The sequence below is a fragment of the Micromys minutus genome (genome assembly GCF_963924665.1).
Source record: "Micromys minutus genome assembly, chromosome: 20".
In the NCBI taxonomy this organism is placed as follows: Eukaryota; Metazoa; Chordata; class Mammalia; order Rodentia; family Muridae; genus Micromys; species Micromys minutus.
The window spans coordinates 9894319-9908688 of record NC_137955.1 but is presented as its reverse complement, the minus strand read 5'-3'; the positions used below and the strand labels follow the sequence as shown (position 1 = coordinate 9908688).

Sequence of the window (14370 nt, the reverse complement as noted above, 5' to 3'; positions counted from 1 at the left end):
TTTGTCAGTTTCCCTAGTGATCGTTAATATAAATAACTTATACATTTGATTACAGCCAACAAAATATCTAGACACTTTCCTAAATCGCTACCTTTATGGAATACCTAACTCTACTTTATTTCAACAATCATCAGCGATGTTTGAGGGTGAATAGACATCTGTGTCCTGGCCCATCTGCATCTTCAAAAGCTCCAGTCACAGGACGTGAGCCCGGAGAACAGATGACCACCACCACCATGAGGTGCACAGAAACAAGAGCCCTCTGTCTATTCAAACACACTAACCAGTCACTCTCAGAGGAAGGAGCTAATAAGGAGCAAGAAGTAGGTAGCTGGAGAACCTGAGGTAAAGATGTCACATGACCAAAACCAAACAAACAAACAAAACAGTGAACACTGCTCAGTCATTTGAATATTCTGCACTATAAACGTGTACACACACACACACACACAGGGACCTCAGACTGCTGAGTTAAATAATCCCATGTACAATGACTCTAGTGAAAGGCAATGTCATTTTCAAGATTCTAGTCACAAGGAAACAACAGGTAACAGAGCTGTCACCTCAGCCTTCCAGTTCGCTGGCTAGGAAGGCAGGCAGCACAGCTGAACCACAGACACACACAGGAAACACGTGTGAAGCAGGAAGCGAGTGAACTCCACCAAAACCCGAGAATCGATAGCAGCAGCAAGCTGGAGTCCATGTTCCTCAACGGTGGTCCTACTGGAAGCATTCAAACAGCATCAACATGTACGACCAAAACCTCCCAGACTACCAGGTCCTTTCACTTTTCTTTTTAAAAGCCATGAATACAAATGTGTGTATGAATCACTTATGCATGTGTGTTGTTCAAACTAGATGTGCCTATAAATGTTTAATGAGCAAGGTGAGCGGGAGCCAGCCGTGGGCCACTGTTTCTAAACACCCTGCTTGACGCCGCCTCGTGTGCTGACCTACCTTCATCCAGCCTCAATATGTAAAGAGCCAAATGCTACACAAGTCGGACTGTGTGCTGCAGTGTGTCATCCAGGACACTGGAGAGTCAAATACTCATCTTGGAAAATAAAGATCAAATGTGGATAGCTGGCTTAGTGAGATTGCTGAACCAAACTGAGTATTTTCTGATTATTGATAAAGAATAAGATTCACATTGCCAAATATGTCAAATGAGATTTTTCTTTCCTTCTTGATTCCCTTCCCATATTTTTAAATGTTGCTTGATTCCTGAAAGAAGGTCTTGATATGTAGCCCAGGCTGGCCTCAAATATGCGTTCTCCCTGCCTCGACCACTAAGGGCTGGAATTACGGCATGGGCCACCACACCTGTGTCCTTTCTTTGAGATGCCCAATTTCATACATCAGCACTGACCAACAGCTCTAGTCACAAGGTCTACAGTATTCAATCAGGCAAGGGCATGAGCCTCAAGAAATACTATAAGCTAAAGAGACCGTCACATCCATTGGAAAATGGTGGACAATTTTCACCGTCGACACAAAATAAACTGACTGCTTACTTTTAAAGATAACATCCTACTTCAATCAAAGCCACGAAGTTTAAGAGATGAATAAACCTACTAAATTTAACCAACATGTTTAAATATTTCTGTTTATCCAATGGCTATAGTAGATATTCTTTGTTAGTCAGGTAAACAAATTACAATCTTCCAGTCTAGGTTTTCTTCTTCCACTACAGGAAGATATTTAAAAAATGATTTCCAATAAAAAAGACTGATAATAGAGCATGTTAATATATCTTTACCAGCCACATTTAAGAGTCTATTCTGTTAGGTAAAAGCAATAAATTTCTAAATGCCCATCATTCTTTACCTCAAAGACTCAACAGTCTCAAGACCCCATAACAGAATGGGTTGGTGGCACATACCTGTTTTCCAATACTTATAAGGGGGTGGGGGGTGTTAGGAGTTCAAGGTCAGCCTGAGCTACAGTGAGTTTGAGGCCAGTTGGGTCTTCATGAAACTCTATCTAAAAGTCAAATCAAAACCATAATGGATCAACTAGGCTTAACCAAATGACCTAATAAAATCTCATAATATACTAGGTCCTCCATTTATCCCCAGCAGTGACTTGTCTAAAAATAATCACCCCTAGGACAAGGTGGCTCAGTGGTAAAAGCACTTGCTGTGGAAGTCATGTAACTTTGAAAGGAGAAAACCAACTGTACAAAGTTCTACTCTAATCTCCACATGTGAACCGTGGCATGTGTCTTCTAATAAAAACAATTACCTTCTGAATGACAATGTACCTACTTCACTGTTCACAAAGTCATACCTGGAGTGATAGATGTAGTCATGAAGAGTCAATGTCAAATCCACATTCTTCTCTACCAACAGTGTCATACTCTCAGAGAAACGTGATGAGCATCCTGCTTTTCCTTCAGAGACAGGACTTGTTGGCCTTTGCTCTGGTTTACAGGTTAGCTATGTTTCCTTTGCTCTTTTCTGGAGCAAGATTTAAACACTCTGTCAGCTTTCGTTTCAAAAAATGCCTATGTGGTTAGCTTTTACTGTGCGGGAAGATACTGCACAGGCCGTGAGGGGCAAAAAACGCACAACAGTCTTCCCCAGCTGTGGAGCCTGCACGGATGTAACAGAACATGGTTGCTCTGAAGGAACCAACCACTTGCTGACTGGATCTGAGGACCTGCTCCATGGGAAGGAATCAATGCCTGGTACTGCAAATGTGGTTTCCAAAAAAGAAAGAAAAGGAGCCCATGGCACTGGTGGAGAAGCTGCCACTGCTGTTCAGTAAATGGATATGTGACCCTCTTCATCTGCCTTCTGAATATCCATGGTTACAGCCATGGTTCTGCTCTCAGCTCTTCCAGTGACAATGGTTACGGCACAGACTTGTAGCTGATGGCGCTGAGGCTAAGTGAATGCCAATGTTCGGGCATACGTGGGACATCCCATCACCCCCACATCAGGGAGAATTCTATATGATCCAGAGGACAGGGGTTGTGATACAAAATGGCTGTCATGCTCCTGAGCTCACACAGCTGTGATGAAGACTGAGCACAGCAACACTGCATCATGGGTAAAGATCTGTGTGGGCAGTGAGAGATGGCGTCACCGCTCCACCTGAGAAACTGTCCGAAGTTGATGGTTGTTGGGGGGAGAGGGAAGCTTTTTCTTCTGTGGTATAACCACTAAAAGGTAATGATCTTATAATGGCTCTTATAACTTCTCCAGTAAGGAAATCTAATAAAACTCCGTGGGTCACACAAGAGAGAGAAAGAGAGAGAAGCAGAAGGTATGCGTGTGAAGAGGAATCAGTAGGAATGGGCATGGACCCATTATTGTACATAATTAATGCATGCTAACCAAGAGAAATACTCATGTATGAAATCTCAAAAAAATACAAAGAAATAATTTATATAAATATTACAAATATAAAAGGATAAGACATTAAAGCAAACTTTCAAATGGGTATTTTTTTTTTTAAGAAAAGAAAATGTTCTGAGCTTTTTATGACGGAACTTTCCAGACAGTGCAGCAGAGGGGACTCGGTGTCAGTCTGCTGAGACGGCTGTGCACTCACCTAACACACTGACGAAAGCATCGAAAAGAGGGAAGGTGAGCAGCGGCTCCTTCAGCTGGCCATAGTAATCTGCTATCGTTCTAAAGACGTCCTTCTCAAACCCCAAGTACATGGGCTGCTTCCAATCTGTGCAGTTGGGCCCTTTAAGATAAACAGAGAGACATCTGGGCTGTTTCCAGTTTCTGGCTATTACAAAGCTGCTGTGAACACAGCTGAGCAAGCGACCCTGTGTGATGGTGGAGCACCTTTTGTGTAAATGCCCAGGAGTGGTTTAGCTGAGGACATGAGGTAGAACTATTCCCAAGTTTCTCAGAAACTGCCAGATTGATTTTCAAAGTGGTTGTACAAGAATGCACTCCCACCAGCAATGGAGGAAAGTTCCCCCCTTGCTCCACGTCCTCACCAGCACCTGCTGTCACTTGAGTTTTAGATCTCAGCCATTCTGACTGGTCTAAGATGGAATCTGAGTCATTTTGATTTACATTTCCCTGATGACTAAAGATGCTGAACATTTTTTGAAGTGCTTCTCTGCCATTAGAGATGCCTCTGTTGAGAATTCTGTTTAGCTCTGTACCCCCATGTTTTAACTGGTTTATTTGGGGGCTTCCAGAGACTAAACCACCAACCAAAGAGCATGTGTAGGCTGAACCGAGGCCTCATACACATCTGTAGTAAATGTGAACTTTTGTATACATGTGGGTCCCCCAACAACCGGAGCTGTCTCTTGGCCTTTGGATCCCTTACACCCAGCTGGGCCTCCGTGTGAGAGGACGCACTTAGCTCTGATGAGATGTGATGCTCCAAGGCAGGTTGGTACCCAGGAAGTGGGATGGAAAGGAGGGGGATGAGAAGTAGGACTGGGGGGGGGGGGTGTGGTTGAGATGCAAAGGGAATAAATACTGGAGAGAGAATGGCTAATGTGGCAAGTGCCGTAGTGTGTGCAGACAGACATTCGAGATAGGCAGGCAAGTTCCCACATGGAAGGGGCATGTGCCCTTGCTCCCACAAATATGATTTATGTTTATTTGGGTATATTATAAAAAATGAAGAGCATAATAGTTATCCATTTTAAAAGAAAAGCATGCTTTTTTCTTTTTATATAGATCCAACCTTATTCACGTAAATAATTTTCTTTGCAATAGTCAACATTTTCCTAGTCTTAATAAAGTTAATAAAATAGCAATCTATCGATGTGTAACATAAATTATGAAGAAATTTTTATAGCTTCCTGAGTTCATTAGCTGCACTAGAATATCCTACAATCATAGAGTGAAATGTTTCTCCTAACAAACTATTTCAGACAAATGAAAATTTAAATGCTTTTTAAAAAAATAACAAGAAAGATTTTACATTCTATCCTTATAGATCCCAACCAGTCACTGACCAGCTTTTAAAAGGAAGCTGATCACTGCAAATCTGGAGCGAACTCAGAAATCCTGAAGCAGCCTGGCCCTGACCATGTCCTACGCCAACAGCAGGGCAGAGGAAAGCCCCACTAGATTCTGGGTCCCCAAGCACACAGGATAATCTGTACAATTAGGCAGCACGTCCCCCAGCACACTATACAATGAGCAGAGATTTAAGATGCACTGTTGACAGACCAACCGGAGGTGCCAGAACCTTAAGGAAAACAGCTCATCCCAAGAGGACCACAGAAGAAAGGGGATGCAATCGTGAGAAGCTCCCGGCCGGCAGATGACTGAGCCGTCAAACCTAGATACCCAAAAGGATGAACAAAAGAGCTGAGGTGAATTCAAGAAAATCCTTCCCACAGGATTTCTGGAGCCGAGAGCTTCTAGATGTAACACGGAGGAAACCATTCTGGACCATGACATTCAGTCCCCTAGAACACCATAAAATGGCTCTTTGTGGTGTCCCTAAAAACTCCTGGAAATATGGCTCAGAGGTTAAGAGCAAATACTACCCCTGCCGAGGACCTGAGGTTGGGTCCCGGAACCCACATCAGATGGCTCACATCACTTACAACTGAAGCTCCAGGGCATTGGATGCCTTCTCCTACCTCCACTCACGGACACGTAGGTAAACACATGAAGATAAAATCTTTAAACAAAAACAAAACTTCTTTTATACTTTGTATTCTGTTCTTCTCTTAAAAACTAATTTTATCAGCTAAAATAATAAAATACCTTTATGTATTATAGCACCTAAACTTAGTAGCTACCATCTAAACCACTTTTTTTCCTTCCTCTTCACATAGCAAGCTTAATATAGAAGTTAGATATGTCCCAGCAAACAAGACACACTGCAGAATTTGTGCTTACCAGACATGTGTGGTTTGCTCTAAACAATTATATGCCTTGAGAATATGTCATTATCTTTGATAAAAATGAAAAAATAATCCCTAAAAGAAAACAGAACACGGCTCTTTCTTTCTTAATCACCTTGCACTGTGAACATGTTTTTCGTAGTCGTACTTTTTATAAATGCTATTCCTCACAGGTTCTGGAATGAAATGCTTTGGTTCTAACGCACACACACAGAGCGAAGGGAACCGGTTAATTCAGCTTGGTGTCACTTAGCATCAGTTTCATTCTGTGAGCATCCATGAAAGGTTTGGCCCACACCGAACATCAGGCCTGTGTGCACAGTCTAAGGTGACTCAAGCAGTGCTTCAGAGAGGAGGAACAGCAGGCCTGTAGAAAAGGCAAGGAGCCCTCGGCAAGTCCGACAGGCAGCCTGTCCCATTTTAGAGGACTGATGGGAATCTGCACTTACTCAAGGTAAGGACAAAGAACATGTCATGACTCTGACATGACTTTCACAGACCCAAGGTAAACTTTGATAAACATAATTTGGGAAAGCTTAGAAATTTTAAGTAACTATCCAACACGCTGAGCTTACCCTTTGTCTGCCTTTTATATGTGATGCATAAGCAAACCTGTATGATACGCTGATTCATAAAGGTTACTCAACATATGTGAGACATGTTCCTCCTCCAACACTCTGTTTCCACACATGGCCATTATGAAATCCCCCTACCCCTATGTGCTGACCAGCAGTACCAACCTTACTGCATGTGTTTATGGCTTTCTCCGTCAGATGGAGAACTGAGTATGCGGTTCCCTGTGTCCTAGCCATCAGAGAAAGGCCGGTTCCCTGTGTCCTAGCCATCAGAGAAAGGCAGACACAATAAACACACCTGGGGCATTTTCCCCACATCACAGCTCCATTCCCAACTGGTAAGGTCCAAAGCCTTGGTTCTCCAGGAGCTCAGATTGAGGGTTAGAGCTTCGTGATTGTACCTTTATCCCATCACTGCCAACTCTGGCCAAGGAGGTAACTTATATCTACTTTACATCAACAACTTGAGCAAAAAGAATAAAAAACACTTCAAGGCCCGCAAGATAGCAGGCACAGTGGATAAAGGCACTCACAGCCAAGTCTGACACTGAGGCTCAGGCCCAGAACCATAAGGTGGAAGGAGAGACTAACTTAGACAAGTATCCTCGGGCCTACACAAACTCACTGTGGCATAGGAATGATATATACAAATGCGCACACACATACATGCACACACACACACACATACACAAAAACACACACACAAACTACATGCAATTTTAAAATTTTAAGTAAGATACTTCTTTCCCACTAAAGCCACATTACTCTACATTTCAGAGTGCCCAAAATACCAACCCAAACTCAATGAAACTTTTAAGAGTCAAGTCTGAAGTACTGAGTCTTATGCAAACAGGAATGGCTATACATATTCAGAATGGGAGTGAAGTAACTCCACACAGGGCCAGGGAAACAAACAAGGCTCAGTGGTTAGTTCCCTCTGTAGCCAAACAAAGTGACTCCAGCTTAACCAATGATTCAGTTCACTAATTCAATTATTCATACACCTGCCTTGCACATGCTGATCCTACCCAAAACTAAGAAAGTGTTTATTTCCTAACGAAGCTGTGAGACTAAAGAGCTCCTCTAAAACCAAATATTGCTATCATCAATCAGCTAAAATAATGAGAATTCTCAATAAAGTCACGTTTGGGGCAGATCAGACAGTTCCTTGGTGCTGGCCATGCAGGCCGGGTGACCTGGGTGAAGATCCCCAGAATCCACAGTAGAAAGAACTGACTCCCAAAAGTCATCTTCTGCCCTCTACTGGTGCATCACAGAATGCACACATCTGTATGCACACACACACACACACACACACACACACACACACACACACACACACACACACTATTTGGATTAAGCTTCCTGAAAATCCCAAGGGAAGAATGCTAATGTTCATGAGCGATTACTTCACTGTTCCTTCACAGTATCCATGGTAGCCAATGAAATGCAAGCCTCCTGTTTGCTGTAGAGACTTCCCATGCCTGTGAACATTCCCCCACACTCACCCTAGTGCAGGCCTCTGAGCCAGTCTTGTTTCTCAGTGCGCAGGCTTCTCTCCTAAGTGAAGCCGCAGATCTGAGAGTCAATCCTCTAAAACACTCTATCCCTCTTAAAACCCAGCCCTCTGAAACAAAATGGGGATGTAAAATAAATATGGTAGACACTTAAAAATCTGCTGACCATTAGCAGGAGGCTGCTGACGTAAACACTGTCACTCCTTTCTTTCTCCCTGCGATGAGCTCACAGGGAAGCCACAGACTTGACCTACAGTGCCGTTATATCCAGGACACCGTGGAGAACTGAGCGTCTTTAGAGCTGTAAGCTAAAGGGCCGTCCTCTAAGCCATGCGTCCACAGCAAAGCACAGTGCTCTCCAGACACTGTCCTGCCAGCGGCACGTGGGTCACATCAACGCCCAGGCCATCGAGCAGGAACAGTTTCTAATTCCAGGAACTAACTCCTGCTAATTCTACAAAACCGGCAGATAATCAGTACTTACAATTTGCCAAACACTTCATAGCTGACAGGACCCAGTGAGGAAGTTCTTCTGTAGAAAAAAAAAGTAAAATTCAAAAGATACTTTATCCATCTCTTTATAACTCAATATTTCTATCACAACAGAGATAGAGAGAAAGAGAGAGAGCAAGAGAGACAGAGAGAGACAGAGACAGACACAGACACAGAGAGGGAGAGAATTATAAGAATATGTCATTTGCCCGGGTAATATGAGATATTTCACCAAGTTTGTATTAGGACATTTAAAAGATAGAAATCTTTCTTTAGCAGCGAGGTTATAACACGTACTTAAATCAGGCATAACATTTTCTCTAAGGCTGAGATACACTTTGAGAAACTGCAGTAAGAAGCAAGAACTGGACAGTTTGTCCAGAGAAACACTTGGCATGCACAAGGCCCTGGGTCCAAGCCTCAACACCAGAAAGGAAGAAAACAGGTTTATCCTGTTGGTCCATTATAGTTGTCATTTTATCTGTTAGCATTTTCCAAATGTTCTAGGTAACAAAAAGTGCACTGACATATTAATCATAGGCTACTAGTAAGTCATCCTTACAACAACAGTAACATTGCTTGGATAAGCCCAGCCTAGGGGTTGGAGATGAATTAGAGGCTGGAGCACATGATGCTCTACCATAGGACCAGAATCAGTTCCCAGCACCCATAGGGGATGGCTCCCTCTTCTGGCCATTGTAGGAATAGCAGTCATATGGAAAAGGCCTACACAGAGACATACATACACGTAAGTAAAAAAAGCAAAAACAAAAACTTTCCAGCCCCCTCATCTGGACACTGCGGCAGAGATGGGCTTGTGTGTGATTATATGGAGTGGGAAAAGCTTGTTGTGTTGAGTTTCACCTAATGAACAAACTTAAGCATTCTAAAACCTTTTCTTCTTCCAGAAAAACTTAGCAAAACTAGAAGTGGCTGGTTGTCGAAGTGCCAGCTCAGGGCAATGGCCCTGTTACACTAGAGGATCTGGACAGGTCTGCAGTATTTCAAAGACTTCCGCCCCTCGGTGCAGGGAGCCTAACATTACAGCTTAATAGTAAGCCAACAAGTTGTGAAGTTTCCAGACTGACTTGTGCACCATCGCCCTCCGCTCCTGATGGAGGGGCTCGAGCAGGTGAAGGGCTCGAGTCTTCCAAGGCAAACTCTACTCCTGTCAGAGACACACTCACTCACGCTTCTCCTCTCACTCTCCGTGATCCCCTGGCTCGGACCCTCAGCCTGAACTTAGCATATTATGTCCCCCGAGTACTGTGCCGTTTTCTCACATCCAAAGGTCACTAGGCTCTGGCCAATCTTCAGCATCAAAATTTTAAATTACAAGATCAACTCATAGAGCTGGTCTAGTTCCACTCTAAGCCTTGGCCATAAGAAAGGGTGTTTTTAAATTGGTCTTGGGCCAGGCCGGGTGAGGGAGGAGGACCAAGGTCAAGGCCAGCCGGGGCCACAGGTAAGGCCACAAACAAACAATCTGTGGACTGCAGCCCTCCAGGCATTACAGGTAACAAAACTTGTCTAGTTGCAAATTTAAAACAAAATGAAGTCGAGTTTGTTTGTTTGTTTGTTTTCAACAGATTTATAAGCCATCTTGAAGAATAAGTGATATTTTTAAAGTTATCTCATTAAAAGAGAAATAAACAATAATAAGGACAATCTAACTCTAAAGAGGCAAGACAGTCCAGATGTGGGGCTGAGAAGCCAGAAGTCCAGATGTGGGGCTGAGATTGTAGCTCTGTTGGTAGAGTGCCCACTCAGCACTCACCAGCACCATCTAAACAACCCATTTTTTGTTGCACATCAGATATTTATAGTACAATCATAACAGTAGCAAGAGTATAGTTACGAAGTAGCAGTGAAAACATTTTGTGGTTGGGGGTCAGCACAACATAAGGAACTGTAATAAAAACTCAGGGTATTAGAAGGTTGAAACCCACTAGATGACCCTCTGAGTGCCCTGTGTTGAAGCCTAACCCTGGACACGCACCTTTCTATGCCATCTTAATAAACCAAACATTGGATAAAAAGTACCAGAGGGAATAGAACCTGCGTAGCGAGGGGTGCACTCAGCTGTGGTTAACGAGGACAGAACGGGAACTGAAAGACCTGTGCAGCCACGCTTCGGGCCAAAGGGCAGTGGTGAGCTGGTACTTACTGGACTTGTCGTCCAAGATGACCACTCCCTGCTTGCTGACACTGTACACATTATGGATGATGAATTTGGAGTTGACAAGCTTGGTGTCTAAAACTTCTTCCAAGGAATCGAGGCCAAGAATTTTCTGTAAGCTAAAAAGGTAATTTATTTTTAAAATAATTTTCAAAATACTTTAATCATTTTTATAGTGTTAAAAATTAAACAATACAAAAGATGCTGTGTGTGCGTGTGTGATAGTGTGTGTGTGATATTGTATGTGTGTGTGACATAGTATGTACATAAGTGAGCCAGCATGTGCACCCATGTACACTCATGTGAAAGTCAGAGAAGGATGTCACCTTCTCCTCTGTAGCCCTCCTCCCTGTTTTATCAGACAGGGTCTGTTTGACCTCAAAGCTCACAACTTCAGTGAAGCTAGCTGGCGAGCAAGCTACTGGAACCTACCTGTCTCTATCCTGAGGTGCTACAGCAGTTATAGGCAAGGGCGTGCATGCCAGTCTTCACATGAGCACTGGGGATTTGAACTGAGATCCTCCTGCTTTTACAGCAAGCACCCTTACCCACTGCATGTCCCCTCAGCACCTTACAAGAGCAGCCTTTAAAATGGAATGTCTTCATGTACTGCACCCAAACTTTCTAGACAATGGAATGCGTTTAAAATAATCTAAAATATCATTTTCTAATAGCATACTTCTTAATCATATAACCACCTGAATTCCAAAATGCAATTTTTAAAGTAAAATTACTTAAGGCTAAATTTTCCATTGTATGTGTATTAAAGTTAAGATGTCAGTGCTAAAAACGCTTCAAGAATTTAGGTTGGGGATGGCAGTACACACACACAACTCCACACTCAGCAGTACACACACAACCCCACACTCAGCAGTACACACACACAACCCCACACTCAGCAGTACACACACACAACTCCACACTCAGCAGTACACACACACAACTCCACACTCAGCAGTACACACACAACCCCACACTCAGCAGTACACACACACAACCCCACACTCAGCAGTACACACACACAACCCCACACTCAGCAGTACACACACACAACCCCACACTCAGCAGTACACACACACACAACCCCACACTCAGCAGTACACACACAACCCCACACTCAGCAGTACACACACAATCCCCACACTCAAAAGGTTGAGCAGAAAGACAGAAAAGTCAAGGTCAACCCGGCTACCCAGCAAGGGCATGTGTAGAGCATGCTTGCAAGGGAGAAATAACAAAAACACAAGAATTTAAAGTCCCGTTTTAACTATGACATATCTAACAATAGCATTAGATTTCTTTAAATCCAGTTAAATTATATTTGTAAGACAGCATAAGAACAGATTATGCAAAGTCTGGGTTTTTAAACATAATTTCAGAACACTAAATATACAGAGTGGGAAAGAGATAAAATAGAAAGAGGATCTCTAGAATTCTCAGATATCGAGTGTGCATACTATGACAGGGTCGAAGACTTCCAGATCTCTTCTACGTTGGCCTCGGTCAGCTGTCTGCGGTGGACTAGGCGGCATGCCGGCACCTCTCCAATTGCAATACTGTGGCGCTTGAACCACATCTCGGAGTTCTAATTTGGCAGCAGAGGGTCGGGGGGAAGGGTGGGGGGAGAAAGGGTTGGAATAATGAGAGAACACATATGTCAATATAAAATGCAGTGGTTTATGAGACTGTTTTGGCCTGCCTATTTTAAGTCTGACTGGTAATAATGGTTAGCATTATAGGCTAACTTCCTTTGCACGGGCCTCAGAAGTAGAGAGTCTCAAGACTAGGTTTAGCAGGATGAATAGCAGAAGAGCTAATGCAGAGGCACTAATGCACTGTTATTTCCTGAGGGCATTCCAATCAACCAGTAAGATCCATTTTATAAATTCAAATTTAAGAGTAGAAATGCTTTTCTTAGTTTACATTGTCCCAACTGAGTAAGCATTCAAAATAAGAGTTATATAGCTCAAGAACTCTCTTTGATGAGCAGTATCAGACACATACAGCATTGGAAAGCAATGCTAGGGGCAGAGAAGTCGCCCTACAAGGACAGCTAAGGACAGTGAGGACACAGGAGTGCAGGCTTCCGGGGAGGGGACAGGCAGTGGCTCAGAACACTTAGGATGGTCTGCTCAAGTCACAGCGCGCTCCGCACCCTCTTTCAGGCAGCGCAGGGCCCACAGTTAGACCATGACGAGCCAACCACTTCTTTGTCATCAGAAAAAAAAATTCTCCTAAAAGAGGCAGAGCATTTAGAAAACATTTACAACTTTCTAGAACACATTCTTGCAAATACAACACTACAGAAAAATCTTAATTTGAAGGGCAAAAAGGCAGGAACGTTGTATTATTTGTTTTTTTGGTTTTGCTTTTTTAAAGTGTGTGTGTGTGTGTGTGTGTGCCCGTGTGTCTTCAGGTGCTCAGAAAAGCCAGCGGCAAGCCAGCAGCATTGGATTTCCCATGGTTGCTAGCCTGTTAACATGGCTGCTGGGAACCAAAGTCGGTTCCTCTGCAAGAGCAGAAAGTACTCCAAAGTGCCGGGCCATCTCTCCAGTCCCTGTTTTTGTTTTCAGATGACCAAATTACAAATGAAATTCAAAGATCAGCTGGGTGTGTAAGTTTTTAAATATCTAAATCAGGTCTTTAGGCTTGAAGGTAGAAAGACTATTAAATTTACCTGCAAACCCATTTCCAAAGATATCCTAAAAAAAAAAAAAAGCCTCCAGAATATATATAAAATCTGTAAAGGTATTATTTAGATTGTTAAATGTCGAAAAGCTGAAAAAATACACTTAGTAATAAAGGACGGAATAAGTAAATCATATCAGTTTTATAATGGCATGATAAAATTCGGCATACTAGACTGATGTCAGATGCTGACTAATATGAAAAACAGGGGTAACATACTGTTCTGCGTGAAGAACAAGAGGCACAAAACAGCCAGAGGGACCCCAGTGTTAACACATGCACCCAGAGGGACCCCACTGTGTTAACACACACATGCACCAAAAGGGCACACAGTAAGAGCGTTAGCACAAGCAAATCTCAAGAGTCACAGAGGACTTCTTTCTCTGAAACAAATGACCGTGGATGTCATACTTGGCCGATGCCGGGAACGTGCCTAGTTCTCCACTTCACAGTCAACTCAGCTGCCTCACACGATGCCTGTCCCTCAGGTGCTGCCTGTCTACATTTGCTGGTCAGAACTTTTCCACAAAGACAATAGACATCGCAGGAAACACATTCAAATAGCCACTCATCACAAAAACAGGGCCCAGCAATCATCTCCACACAGAAAAAACAACAAGAAAGAAAAAAGAGAGAGAAAGAAAGGAAGAAAGAAAGAGATGACAAAAGTTTTTGTTTCTGTTTTGTCTTTTTGAGACTGAGCCTCCCTCTGTTTAGCCCAGGCTGGCCTGGAACTCACTAAGTAGCCTAGGCTGGGCCTCAGCTGAAGATCTGGCCTAAGTGTCCAGGCATGCACCACCGCAGCAGCATCGCAAGCCTTCGTCTCAAGTGAAAGATGGACCATTTGTTTACTGGTGGTTACCCTCATTCCCCTGAAGAAAAGGACCCTAGTCTACCATTCTCGGTTTGGATGCTCTCCAGGAAGAAGGGGACAAGCAGGGGCGGATCCCATAACAAGCGGGGAGCTTACCCTTGCCTAGCACGTCAGAGAGAAACACTAGAAACAGACCACAATGGATCCTTAGAAAAGTATGGACATACGCGGGTGGCTGGAGAGGTCAGAAGGTCGGATGG

At 43.4% G+C, this 14370-nt stretch overlaps 1 protein-coding gene across 3 annotated transcripts in view; it reads right to left on the bottom strand.

The window, feature by feature from the left end:
- DEPDC1B (DEP domain containing 1B) overlaps positions 1 to 14370 on the bottom strand; it is a gene marked incomplete at both ends in the record, with an annotated part of 60709 nt that overhangs the window by 9625 nt on the left and 36714 nt on the right. For 2 of the 3 annotated variants that reach the window (XM_080933854.1, XM_080933855.1), the window contains 4 exons: positions 3559 to 3699; positions 8422 to 8469; positions 10597 to 10727; positions 12066 to 12193. In XM_080933854.1, the coding sequence (XP_080789980.1) occupies positions 3559 to 3699; positions 8422 to 8469; positions 10597 to 10727; positions 12066 to 12193 (448 nt within the window). The remainder of the gene's footprint in view (positions 1 to 3558; positions 3700 to 8421; positions 8470 to 10596; positions 10728 to 12065; positions 12194 to 14370) is intronic. The other variant, XM_080933856.1, reaches the window with a different exon arrangement.